This window comes from Monodon monoceros, unplaced genomic scaffold (genome assembly GCF_005190385.1).
Source record: "Monodon monoceros isolate NGI ecotype Baffin Bay Population unplaced genomic scaffold, NGI_Narwhal_1 Super_Scaffold_21, whole genome shotgun sequence".
Lineage (NCBI taxonomy): Eukaryota > Metazoa > Chordata > Mammalia > Artiodactyla > Monodontidae > Monodon > Monodon monoceros.
The window spans coordinates 110,779,193-110,792,349 of NW_021703778.1; the positions used below are offsets into that span (position 1 = coordinate 110,779,193).

The 13,157-nt window shown below is 39.5% G+C and overlaps 1 protein-coding gene across 1 annotated transcript in view; it reads right to left on the minus strand.

The window, feature by feature from the left end:
* SNX6 (sorting nexin 6) overlaps positions 1-10,346 on the minus strand; it is a 53,289-nt gene extending 42,943 nt beyond the window's left edge. Inside the window, exons 1-3 of the mRNA XM_029237255.1 lie at positions 10,262-10,346; positions 10,061-10,108; positions 371-475 (exon numbers count right to left, since the gene is read on the minus strand). Coding sequence (XP_029093088.1) covers positions 371-475; positions 10,061-10,108; positions 10,262-10,267 — 159 coding nt within the window. The 5' untranslated portion in view covers positions 10,268-10,346. The remainder of the gene's footprint in view (positions 1-370; positions 476-10,060; positions 10,109-10,261) is intronic.
* Between the last annotated feature and the right edge of the window lie 2,811 nt (positions 10,347-13,157).

Genomic DNA, 13,157 nt, shown 5'->3' on the forward strand with positions numbered 1-13,157 from the left:
AGAGCCTGTGCTCCTCAACGGGAGAGGCCACAACAGTGAGAAGCCCGCGTACCACAAAAAAAAAAAACAAAACAACAACAACAGTAATTTAACTGAAGGAATGTACCGAAATTGAAAATAACAAGAATGGTAAAAGATATTAAAGTCTAGAGAAAATTAAATTTGTACTATGTCTAAGTTCTATGATTCTCAAATGTTAATCTTTAAAAAGTACACTTCCCTAAAACGTTTTGTTAAAATAACAGCAGTGAATTATAAACTAAAATAGAATTTCTAATTATGTTCAAAACCAAAATTCTAGTCAATATATTATTATATATGTAACATTAGCACAATAACTAAAATAACAGAAGCACAAAATCCCATTTACCTTTGTGTGAACAGTGAATTTTACTTTATCTCTCTCACTAAGAGCATCAGAAATGTCCACCTGCAGAGCAGCATCACTTTGAAGATCTACATTTATTGCTTTAAGCTAGAAAAAGAAAATAATAACTCAATGAAAATTCTGTAGGCTTTTACACAATTTAATTCTTCTCCCAGACAATAAGACAATGCAAAAACGAAACTAAAGAATCTGAAATCTAAAAAGTACTCAAGTTCATTTACTCTATATATCTATATCTGTACCTATCTATCTATCTATCTATTTGGGGGGAGATGCTTTGGGTATGTTATTATCTTAACCAATTTTCATTCTACACCATGCAACTATACTTTGCTTTGTATGAGTCAATGTGCTAAACATTATTACAGTTTCACCCAAAAAGTAAACTATTTTCCAAGAAGATGGTCCTTTAAAAGTTCAAGTGTTCTAAAATATATCTACCTTTAAGAACAAGAAAAATAATAAAAAGAATATTGGCCAATCATTTAAACTCTATTGCTTATTTTAATTCAGGAATATACAATAAAACTATTAATGATAATTAAATATATTACATATATGTATTATGTATATGTAAAACGCTAAAAAGAGATAACATATAATACTCAATAATTAACTCCTGTGATATGAATTAAATTTTACTCTACAGTATTCTTTAACTCTTCTAAATTAAATTTTACTCTATACACCCATTTCTATTTACCCATTTATGAGAAAACTTCTCCACATATAATTCTAATCATAATTCTACTTATAATTCTTAAATTTCACCCATTTTTCTTCCCCTTTAAACAAATAAACATTCTAACATCTTTGGGTAATTTGGAGATTTACAAAAGAAGCAAACACACTAAAAGATAAAGTCTCAGCCAGCTGCAAAGATATGAAATATTTAAAGTGTAACTAAGTAGCTTGCTTCAAATACTCTAGTTGTAAAAGCCAGGACTGACTTTGGAATCTTACCTAGTCATTAGTTTTTCAAATTTCAATTACAATGTAAATGGAAAAAATGCTGGAAGCAAAATTGTTTATTCTATGATCTCAATTATATTTAAAAAAATGCAAAAATGGTTCTGAAGAACCTAGGGGCAGGACAGGAATAAAGACGCAGACATAGAGACTGGACTTGAGGACACGGGGAGGGGGAAGGGTAAGCTGGGACGAAGTGAGAGAGTGGCATGGACTTATATGCACTACCAAATGTAAAATAGATAGCTAGTGGGAAGCAGCCGCATAGCACAGGGAGATCAGCTCATGCTTTGTGACCACCTAGAGGGGTGGGATAGGGAGGGTGCGAGGGAGACGAAAAGAGGGAGGAGATATGGGGATACATGTATACGTATAGCTGATTCACTTTGATGTAAAGCAGAAACTAACACACCATTGTAAAGCAATTATACTCTAATAAAGATGTTAAAAAATGCATACATAAAAGGCTTATAGGAAATACAACAAAATGTGAGTTGCAGTGGATTTGCTTCTTTGTATATTCTTTTATTCTCCCAACTTTCCACAATATGCATGTATTACTTTTATAAATAGGAAAAAAATAAGCCTTTAAGAAATCTTGCGATTTATTAAAAGATGAATTTTGTGAAGTTTTCCATTAAATAGGGTTGTTTATTAGTAATGAAAGTAACATACTATTTCATTTTTGCTCTTTTGGTTCTGTACTGACTAGACATGTTTTTAAAAAATAAATACCATTACATACAATCTAACTTAAGAGTCACAGAAGAAATTAATCACTATTTAAATTGCATGGCCTTTAATGAAAACTTTAATAAGTTTATATTAAAATAAATTTCAATCAGTAATCATATTTTTAAAATACTATAAACTTACATAAAAATATTTTAAAATGTTTAAAAAATTGCTATTGTACTCAATGCTACATGTAGCCCACTGTCTGATAAAAGAAATGAACTTAAAGGTTGTTTTGAATTACAAAGGAGTATTCTTTTTCATTTTCCAACTATCTTCATTGCTTCTGAAGTATTGGAAACATTAGAGAGTACTTTGTTCTTTGGTTTTCTTGCTTTTATTTAGTCTTACGTCTTCAAACTGTCCTTCCTACCTGTTCTCTAACCCCTTACCTTAATTCTAATTTAAGAAATCTGTTTCCTTATTTCTCTTTACTCACATTCAGGCCACTCTTAAGATGTTTATTGTGGTGGGATGAATTACAGCTCCCCAAAAGACATCCATATCCAAATCCCTGTGAATGTTACCTTATATGGTAAAAAAGGTGGGGAGATTATCCTGGATTATCCAGGTGGGTCCTAAATACAATTACATGTATCTTTATAAGAAGGAGGCAGAGGGAAATTTGACACAGACAAAAGAAGAGAAGGCAACTTAACTACGGAGGCAGAGATTAGAGTGGTAAAGCCACAAGCCAAGGATTGCAGGCAGCCACGAGAAAGCTGGAAGAGATAAGTAACTAATTCTTCGCTAGAGCCTCAGGGAGCATGGCCCTGCCAACACCTTGATCTCAGCTCAGTGATAGTGATTTCAGACTTCGGGCCTGCAGAACTGTGAGAGAATAAATTCTGTTGTGTTAACCCGTCAGGTTTGCAGTAATTCGTTATAGCAGCCACAGGAAACTCATAAATTTATCATATGGTTTTTGGAATAATAACCTTAGCAATTCTCCATTTCTTATTTTCACTGCCTAGTCTAGGATTTTTCAGACACAACTCATAAGACTCAACCTGGATGCTTGTTAAAAAATACAGAATCCCACACCCTATCCCAGACGTATCAAAACAGAATCTTCAGAATGAGCCTTAAAAACTGTACTTGGGAACACCGGCCTAGATTTTCCAGGTTGTCTTTGTCTTTACATTCTGTCAAAACTTCATCTCAAATGCTAATATTTTCTTTTCAATGATTATTTTTGCCAGATTTCATATCTCTAAGTATATTTTAATTTTCAGGTTTATTTTTTTTTTAACCGTTGCGCCATCAATTTGGAAACACACCTTTCAGGATTTCTACATATGAAGGGCTGTTATTTTTTCTTCCAATTAAAGATTATTTTAAATTATTAAAATATTTCTCTGTCTTCCATTTCGTTATCCTTTTATACCAAATACACTGTTCCCCTTTTTTTGCTTTGTTTTGTCTGATAGTAAAACACCTGGGTTTTTAAAATTGTAACTTATCAATAAAAAATATTCCTGTATTATACATTTACCACTTTTGGTCTTGTCCTTTATTTTTTAGGTATAGTTTACATATAATGAGCTGCAGATTTTAAGTATATAGTTTGAAGAGTTTAAACAAATATGTAGGTTACACCCCTGTAATCATCACCATAATTAAGATATGGAACATTTCCATCAGCCCCAGAAGCTCCCTCCTTTGCTTTTATTCCTCTACTTCTTACTTTCTAACTCTTTGATAAATTCTCTCTTGTATGCCTTATTAAAGCATATTAAAGCACTGGAAAATATGTCTTCCAATCAGTTGTGCCTTAGATTTAATAAAATATCATATTGTAAATTTAGTGTGTGGGTTTTTTTTTTGTTTTTGTTCTTTTGGTCATGACGCACGGCTTGCAGGATCTTAGTTCCCCAACCGGGGTGGAACCCAGGCCCCCTGCAGTGGAATCACGGAGTCCTAACCACTGGACAGCAGGGAATTCCTGTAAATTTAGTGTTAATTACATAAAATGTACACAGATTTTCCAGGTGGATTTTCTTCTTTGTTTACAGAAAAGTCAGTCATTTTAGACAGTTTTCGTTAAGGGGAAGAGTCAAAGCAAACAACTTGTGATCATCAACATTTAATTAACTGTGCAAGTAGTGAGGTCAGTTTGAGGAAATTCTAACTGGACTATATTCACCAGTTTAATCCTTATCTGGGCCAATAAACTTTGTACTTCCTTTTGTCAAAGACTGGCTAGGTTAAACACTTGTGTCATGGTCAAGAGAAAGCCCAGGCAGAGAAAATGATTAAGCAAAACACACTATCCTTAGAAAAATAATCTAAAGACACTGCCCTACTGCTGATAGATTAATTCTTCACATATAATTACTTAGTAAAGAGGACATTCACTATTAGTTTACTACACTGATGTGTTTACATGTTAAAGTATCAACCTTATGACACTCCTAAAAACGTAACTGTTAATCTTTTGCCAGAAAAGTACATGTACAGAGATGGATGGATGGATGGAGGAAGAAGGAAGAAGGAAAATAATTGATTATTGCAACAGCCTCCCAACTGGTCTCTTGCTTCTGCCTCTTTCCCTCTTCAATCTATACTCCTTATAGGGCCACTGGAACCATCCCACTAAACTAGAAATCACTCCTCTGCTCAAAACCTAAGGGGTTCCCACTTAGAGAAAAGCCTAATCCTTACAGTGGCCCCCCAGGCCCTATTCTTCTGGCTCACTGCAGCCCTGAAAGAAAGGCACGAACCGTAACAGGGCTGAGAAACTATTTCTAGGGAATTACAGTATAATCAGTGAAAAAACCCATGAAGCAGACAGAAATTCTGTTAAGTTCACTAACTCAGGCCAAAATTTAAATCTATTTTACTCCTAGTCCAGTTACGGTTTAAAAAAAATTTTTATTGAAGTAGTTGATTTACAACCAGTTATGATTTTGGAAGTCCTGTAATAAATTATTTCCATTATGATATTCTGTATACTCAGCAGTCAAATCAACGGTTGATTATACATATACTTTCTGGAAACTAGATTCCCTTTCATCCATCATACTAGGAATAACAAAACATTACTAGAGTCGCATGATGTCACTCCAATGCCTTTCTTGCTGGTCTTGTCAACTCCCACTGCTCTTTTGCCGTACTTGGCTTGCAAATTCCCACATGTAGGATCAATTCAATCATCAACTTTCTTTGCTTTTTTGAGCTGAGTGTGGCAAAAGTCACAACTGTCTGTGCTTGTCCACTACAAATTATTGCTCTCCCAACTGCATTAGACTCTTAAAACCATTCCACAGTCCAGGGCCAATCTGCTCAGCTCCCCTTCTGATTCCCTGAGCAACCACTCCAAAGCTTTACTATCTCAACCCTCGATTGCATTTCCGCCCTATGCTCAACAAGTGACCCTGTCTCCCACACCCCCAAGAAATAAACACTAGCAGCTGTTTTCCCTCAGACCCATCAATAAGCCTTTCTATAAATAGATCTGTACTCACCATCTCCTCTGCATTCTCAGAAGGAGTGGTGTCCCATGGAGAGCAGAGCTCTCCGGCTACCTGAGCAGGTAATCTGCCTGTTTGCTCTAGAAACTGCTTGTACACTGCTCTTCTAGTCAAGTTAGCCCTGGTCTCACAACACCTCCACACAGTGAGGACCTAATTTCCAAATCCAATACTTTGCAGTCTTCTTGATTTCTCTTCGGTATTTTGCCTCAGTGATCATTCTGACCATGTCCTTAAAATTCTCTCAACTTCTGGGGACTCTTTTCATTTTCTCCCCACTCATCTCAGCCCCATCAGTTAGTCCATTTCTTCTCCTTGGCCTGTGAATGCTGTTTCCCGCTGGGTACTATCTAGCGTTGGCAAACTTGGCCATTCTTGACTAATAACTCTGAAATTTATACCTTCAACTCACACCTCTTATTCTAAGTTCCCAATCATAATTTCAAGTTACTAACTAGACATATCCACCTGGATGTATTTACTTATTAAACAACTGAGTGCCTTCAACGTGCCAACCACTGTCAGATGTGCTTGCGATAGAGCAATGAAAGGACACAATCTTCACCCTTTCAGATCTTACTTTCTAGTTTGGCAGGGAAGGGATTAGACACTTCACAGGCACTTCAAATCCAACATACCTGAAAACCAAAACTTATTATCTACCTTCTAACTCTGCTATTCTCTCGTATATTCCTCATCTCCTTCTCTTCTGTCTAGCGCATGTATTTATTCAGCCACTATGCCCTGTGCATTCTATCTCCTAAATATCTCTCTGCTATGTCCCCTCCTTCATCCCTTCTTCCACTGCCTTAGTTCTACCTTTAACATTTCTCATCTGGACTGCCGCAAAAGCCTGGTAACAGGTTTCTCTGCTTTCTGCAAGGAAGAAGCAATCCACCTTCCACATCGGAGTCATCTACAATGCTATTTTCATCTGGGCATATGTCCTTCCTAGCTGGTGATCCCTCAGGACTTCCCACATTATGCACTTTATCTGTATTACCCATAATCTACTCCTGCTTCCAGTAAGAAAAAGTGCTCCAGGTGGAACCTAATGACCTACCTACATGTTATCCTCTCTGCTGGCAAGCCTTCCCCATCCCTGGGAGCCTACACAATCAACATTTAAGGCTTAGCTCCTGTAGGCAACAGCACAGTGGTTAACAGCCCAGTACCTATAGCTAGACTCCCTGAGTTTGAATACAGCTCATACCGGCTGTATGAACCAGGGCAAGTTATTTAATCTCTCTGAACCTCACTTTTCCTTTCCAAAGTAGGAATAATAGTAGCAGTTACTTCACAGGGATGTGAGAATTGAGTTGATGTGTGGAAAGTCCCTAGTATGCAGCAAACACTTCATCAGTGTGTAGTTACCATTACGTCTTCACTCTCCTTTGTGCTCCCACGGTGGGCACTTCACCGGTAAGCTCCTCACTACACTGCCATGGCCCCAGGGCAGGAACTTTCTCTTCTTCCTCTGCCAACATTCATCTTATCCTTTGCCAACGAAGTCTATGTCACGTTTTTATCGGAAATAACTATCAATAAATGTGGAATATGTTCAAGCTAAATGCTGAGTAGGTACAAAAGAAAATGCAAACATCTGGGCCAAGTCTTAAAAGGTAAGTCAAATTTCATGTGAAAAAAAAGGTGAGGGAAAAAAAAACCACTCCACAACACTGAGAAGCATGCATAAAGCAGACATTAAAGTGCAGAGGTGGTTGGGCAATGACAAGTAGACTAGAATATGCCTATTGTGTGTGTGTGTGTGTGTGTGTGTGTGTGTGTGTGTGTGTGTGTGTATGGGGCAGGGGCATCTTGAGAAATGAAGTCAGCCAGAAAGGGTTATGAATGGTGTTCAATGCTAGCATAAGGAGTTTGGACCTTACTGCAAAAAGAACTGGGTCCCCATAAGTGCTTGTGACTATTGGTGCCATATGATCTAATCATTTCAGTTAGGTAACTACCAGTCATGTGCAGTCTGGACTGGAAAGTAGAGAGCCTGGAGACAGACCAATGACAGATACTGCTACAGTCCAGGCAAGAGATAGAGGGAACTTAACTGCGGCCATATAAATGAAAGATGGGCTAACAACATTTCTGAGGTGAAATTATCTGGCCTCAGTATGGGGATGAAGGTTATGATTCAGAAGCTTCTTGCATGAAGGACTACAAATGATGACATTAATGAAGATAAGGAATAAGAGGGAGGAGCAAGGCTAGGAGTCCAGGAGAGGTGCACTTCCTCCACCTGAAGTAATTCTGAAAACAATAAACATATTATTTAGAATTCAAATCAAATGCTAAGAGAATTACGCCATCATGCTGGCATGTACTGCTCTATTTAACAAGCACATCAGAGCAAAATGTGTCCAGTTCAAAGGGCTCATTTGTTTAGTAAATAATATGTTACTGTCCTCCCTTTGGGAAAGAAAAAAATACCCTACTATGCAGAGGTGTAACCGAAGAGATCAAAAAGTGGCCAATAATTTTCAATATTGTGTATTCTTAAAGTCTGCTTTTTAAGTTTCTTACAAAACAGTATATTCTTAAGGCTGTAAGACTCTCTTCTGTTCCAAATATCATAATGAAAATTTAATCCTGCTTAAAAATGTATTTAAAAATGCTGCCTTTAATTGTGCTTACTTACTGCTTTGAATGAAATGCTTGCACTATTATTTTTGAATCTGTGATGTCCCCCCTACAATTTGTATCAAATATGTACTGCATGCTTTTTCTCTATCAAGACTTTCTTAAAAGGCTGAACAAGACAATCTAAACTAAAAGTGCAATGCCTAAAAGTTCTAATCTATTTATGGCAATCTATTTCTATCAGGACAAACACAATATAAGGAAATTTAAACAGGCCTGAAATTTCTGTTCCTGAAATGAGGAAATAGCAGGATAACTTTGTGCAGCCATAATCAGACTTCAGTGTACAATGGAATCTTCTTGCTTGTTAACAAAGTACTTATCTGTCCTCCCTACCTCAAGAGATTGATTTACTAGAGGGTGGGCCCAGAAATTTTTGACTTTAGTTTTTCAAACACCCCAGGTGATTCTGATGCAAGTGTTTCAAGGCGACTTTGAGAAATATGTGCGCTGGCTTTGATGTCAGCAACATGGTTTAAAGTCCACCTCTCTCACTCACTGGCTGTGTGACTTCAGACTACTTACTTAGTTTCTCTGAGGTTCAGATTTCTCATCTGTAAATGGGGGATACTAAAAGCTTCACAAGGATGATAAGAGGATATAATGAAACAATGCTTATACAGTGCTAACACAGTGCCCAGATATGACTATTACTATGATTCACCTACCCCAGAAGATACATATACACATTCATACACATGCACTTTGTCTTAAAATTCATTAGAACCTAAAATTTTAAGAAATAACCAGAAATCCTACATGATGCTTTCATGCTAACCAGTAATTCTAAATGATGCTTTTCTGTAAACTGAGAAATTTATTAATTCATCGTTTATAAAAATATGCAGCACCTTCTGCATCTTTCTTACCATTTTAAAACTTTATAAAGGTCATCAGTTAATACTAACTACCTTATCTCTTATTTAAAAAAACCAGGAATAACATCCTATAAGAATATTTTATCACCTGCCCCAAATCGACTAACAGACGTGTCTCTCACATTGTCTAAGATAAATAAGTAAAAGCAAAACGGAAAACTAAAGTGCAAACTGTTAAATGTGAAGGAACCATGGAACGTTGCTGAGCTGCAATCATCATGTATCAATATTTTTCAAGTGCTCACTTGTACAAGGCACTATACAGATTACTACCCTTCGGCCAAGGTAAATGGGGGTAGAGCGTGGGAGGGAGGAATCACAGCCCTGAAGGCCCTTTCTGAACTGAAATGCACTGCCTCAAATCACCACCAAGGGATCTCTGCAAAAGATGTATTTTTTTGGACATTAGGAAAAGTAAAGGTACTGTGGACTACCAGCACTTTACAAAATCTGATAGGATACTGGAGAAGAGTTTAGATTCGGCGACTGTAAAATCCCGTGCAAAAGGGTAATTTAGAACAACCCCGTACTGTAATGTTTTAGAGGAAAAGAAGGGTGGGCAAGGGCGGGTTCGAGAGGTCCCCCCAAGGGGAAATTGAAGGTGCCGGCAGGAAGGTCTGACAATGGGTTTTCATAGTCCCCAACGTGGTGGCGGCGGGTGTCCAGCTCCGGCCTCCACCTCCACTTCCCCACCTGCAGCCGGACCGGGCGGGGAAGGAGGTCCACAGAAGAGTCGGAGCCGCGGCGGGGGCCAAGAGCGGCCGCGGGTCCCCGGGAAATCAGAACCGAACGGCCCCAAGGGAGGAAGGGCTGCAGGAGGGCGGGGCGCGGTGCGGCGAGGAAATCGAAAGGAGGCCGGCGGAGAGGGGGTGCCGCGCGACCGGAGACACCCATCTCCCGTACCACACCCCTGGACCAAGGCGGGGGAGGGAGGGTCCCGCTAGCCAGAAGGAGGCAGAACTTACTCCGCGGTCCTCCTCCGAGAGGAAGTCGGGGCCGTCGTCCAGGCCTTCCTGCGAGGTCGGCGGGGCCCGCCGCGCCGGGGAAAGGATGGAGTGGGGGGGACATAAGGGGAGACATTAGTGTCAGGCCGGCGCGGCCCCCGCACCCGCCCCGCGCCCGCCGCCCCCACCGCGCGCCCGGGGCTCGGCGCGGCGGACACCCACCATCATGGCTGCTCCGAGGCGAGGGCTGGCGCAGGCGCAGGCGCGCACCGCACCGCGGGCCGGAGGGAGCCGGCGGCGGCCGGCAAGCGGGGCGGGGCCGGCGGCGGGGCCTCGGAGCAGCCCCGCCCCGCCCGCCCCGACGGGGCCGGGGTCCGAGAGCGCGGAAGAAGGAAGGAAGTGCCCTCCGCCCAAGGTCGAACCACCCTTGGCCTAGTGGGCCCGAAGGCCCAGTCTCACGTGTCTGGAGACTGCTCGCGGCTGGGCGGCTCTGATCCCAGAAGGGCCGAAGGCCACCCGGGGAGCTGTCCAGTTCCCGTTCTCTGAGGGCTGCGGCGAAAAACCAAGCAAGCGCCCTCCAGAAGCCACAGTAAATCATCTAGTCTTTGTATAGTGCCACACGATAATTAATCACAATTAATATTTTGCCCGTAGAAGTTGTGGGTACCCAGGCCCTTTACACCGTCATCAGTCAGGGGCTGTAATCAAGCTTTTACTGCTAGCGAGGCAATAACTATCTCAGGGTTTGGGGCGCTAATGGTTGAGCACTATTTAAATGAGCTGTTCACATTACAAGAGTATTCCTTTTCTTTATACCAAGAAATGTCCCCAGGCATACCCTAACTGTCCAGTTGTAGAGCACCACACGGGTGTCCACAGGCACTTGAGACAAGACAAAAGTCATTCCTTACCCCCTGCCCCACTTTTTCTATTACACACACGCACAAACAAGCAATCCTGTACTCCCATTCAGCTAATGGCATCAGTATCTTCAGATGTTCAGGCCAGAAACCTAAGTCCCATTCAAGTCCTTCCTTCCTCTCCCTCACTCGTTACACCATTTAGTAACCAAATCCTATTACATCTGTAACTTATCATGTGCTGTTACCTCTTAAACTGGTCTCATTCCTCCTCCCAACCCCCTTCCACAGCAATTACCCTCAGCATCTCTTGTCTGGCCCGTTTTTTAAAAACCATGAAAAAAAACTGAAGTAGAGTTAATTTACAATGTTGTATTAGTTTCAGGTGTACAGCAAAGTGATTAAGTTTTATACATATATATACATGTATATACATATATATATTCTTTTTCAGATTCTTTTCCATTATAGGTTACTACAAGATACTGAATATAGTTCCCTGTGCTACACAGTAGGTCCTTGTTTATCTATTTTATATATAGTATTGCATATATGTTAATCCCAAACTCTTAATTTATCTCCCCCCCACCCTGGTCTGGCCCTCTGCAATACTCTCATAACTTTTCTTAGTTCCATCTCTCTCTCACCATTCTATACACTGCTGCCAGTTTTCCTCCTAAGACACAGGTATTGATGATTATGCTACTACCCTGTTCAGTAATCTTCCCAAGTCTCCCTTTCGTGAAGGTCCAACTCTGCGGCCTGTGATTCCAGGCCCTCCACAGTTGATTCCCTATTTTGCCAGGCCCTCCCATCCTATCTTATTGAATTGAAGCTCTCAGAACAGTAATGGGTTTTTTGCTCTTGTTTTTTGGGGGGTTTTGGCCATGCTGCGCGGCTTGCAGGATCTTAGTTCCCTAACTAGGGATTGAACCTGCGCCCTCTGCAGTGAAAGCGTGGGGTCCTAACCATTGGGATGCCAGGGAATTCCCACAAAATAATAATGTTAAACTTCCAGACATTTTCATGAGAACTTGTAACTTTCATTTTGTGTGTAAGGAGAACTTAGGCATAGAGAGGTTAAGTTATTGCACCAACAAGGGTTATTCTCCGACATGAGGGGGATGACTTTTTTTTGGTCTTTTGTTTCTTATTTCCCAGTGCATTGTAGTAACTACTAGAGTAATGTTTTTCACTGGGAGTCATGAGGCATCATGTGGTGTCCGTGTAGTGTCATGAAGTGTCAGGAGGAATGTTCCAGTAACTTGTTGCTGATAAAAGGTGCCAATATTTCCCAATAATTTGTTTTTGGTTTGAAGATAATGCCTATAAGGTTACACTTCCTAGATGGAGACAGAAGAGCAGAGCTACAGTTAATGAGTGGGATTTGTACACAACTGGTACAAGGGTCAGGTGTGTCCTTGTGCACAAAGATCAAGGAGTGCCACATAGGACAATGTCAAATGTTTCTGATCATTAACCAAGTGTTTTAAATTTCAATATTTAAGCCAAGTCCAGGAACATTGTACAGAAACATTAAAATTCTCAAATGCCAAAACTTTAAGATCACTAGTTCTGAAAAACAAAGACATATAGTAATTACTGTAGCTAAAATCAATAGCTGAAAACTCACAGGAGCAGAGAACCCAAACTTGAAATAATAAAGTTGCTCATTAATATCTGAGTCTTCCTTCCTGAGCAAAGGTCTCGAAATATATTGTGTGAATGATAAGAAGGAGTGATCAGTAACTGATACTAACAACTATCAAAAAGCCAGTTATAGAAGTTAAGGAATATGAAAAGAAAAGACATTAAGATAAGCTCACATAACTGATTTTTCTACTACTTGTAAAATAAATCAAGAAGATATTAAAGCTAAACCACTTCTCTAATACTTTTAACCAAATAATCCATTTTTCATCTTGTTTGATAGATTTCTATGAAATTACCTACTTTATATAAATTTCATGAGCAAATTATGTTGAATCACAGTTCGATTACTTCATAGATTTAGCTATAGGAAAGTAAAATGTTGTAAAGTGAATAGTTTCCCAATAGTGTACCTCGAAAGACATGCATTGGAAGATTTTAAAGAAGAGTAAAATTTTAAAGAATAATGAATGAGTTACTTTAAAATTTTGGAAATCAAAAATTGGATTGATGTTGAACATATTTGTCAAACAAACGTCAAGTTTTTTTTTTTTTGGAAGAAAAACTTCAAAAACATGAAACAATAATTATTTAATTAGATAGAGAAG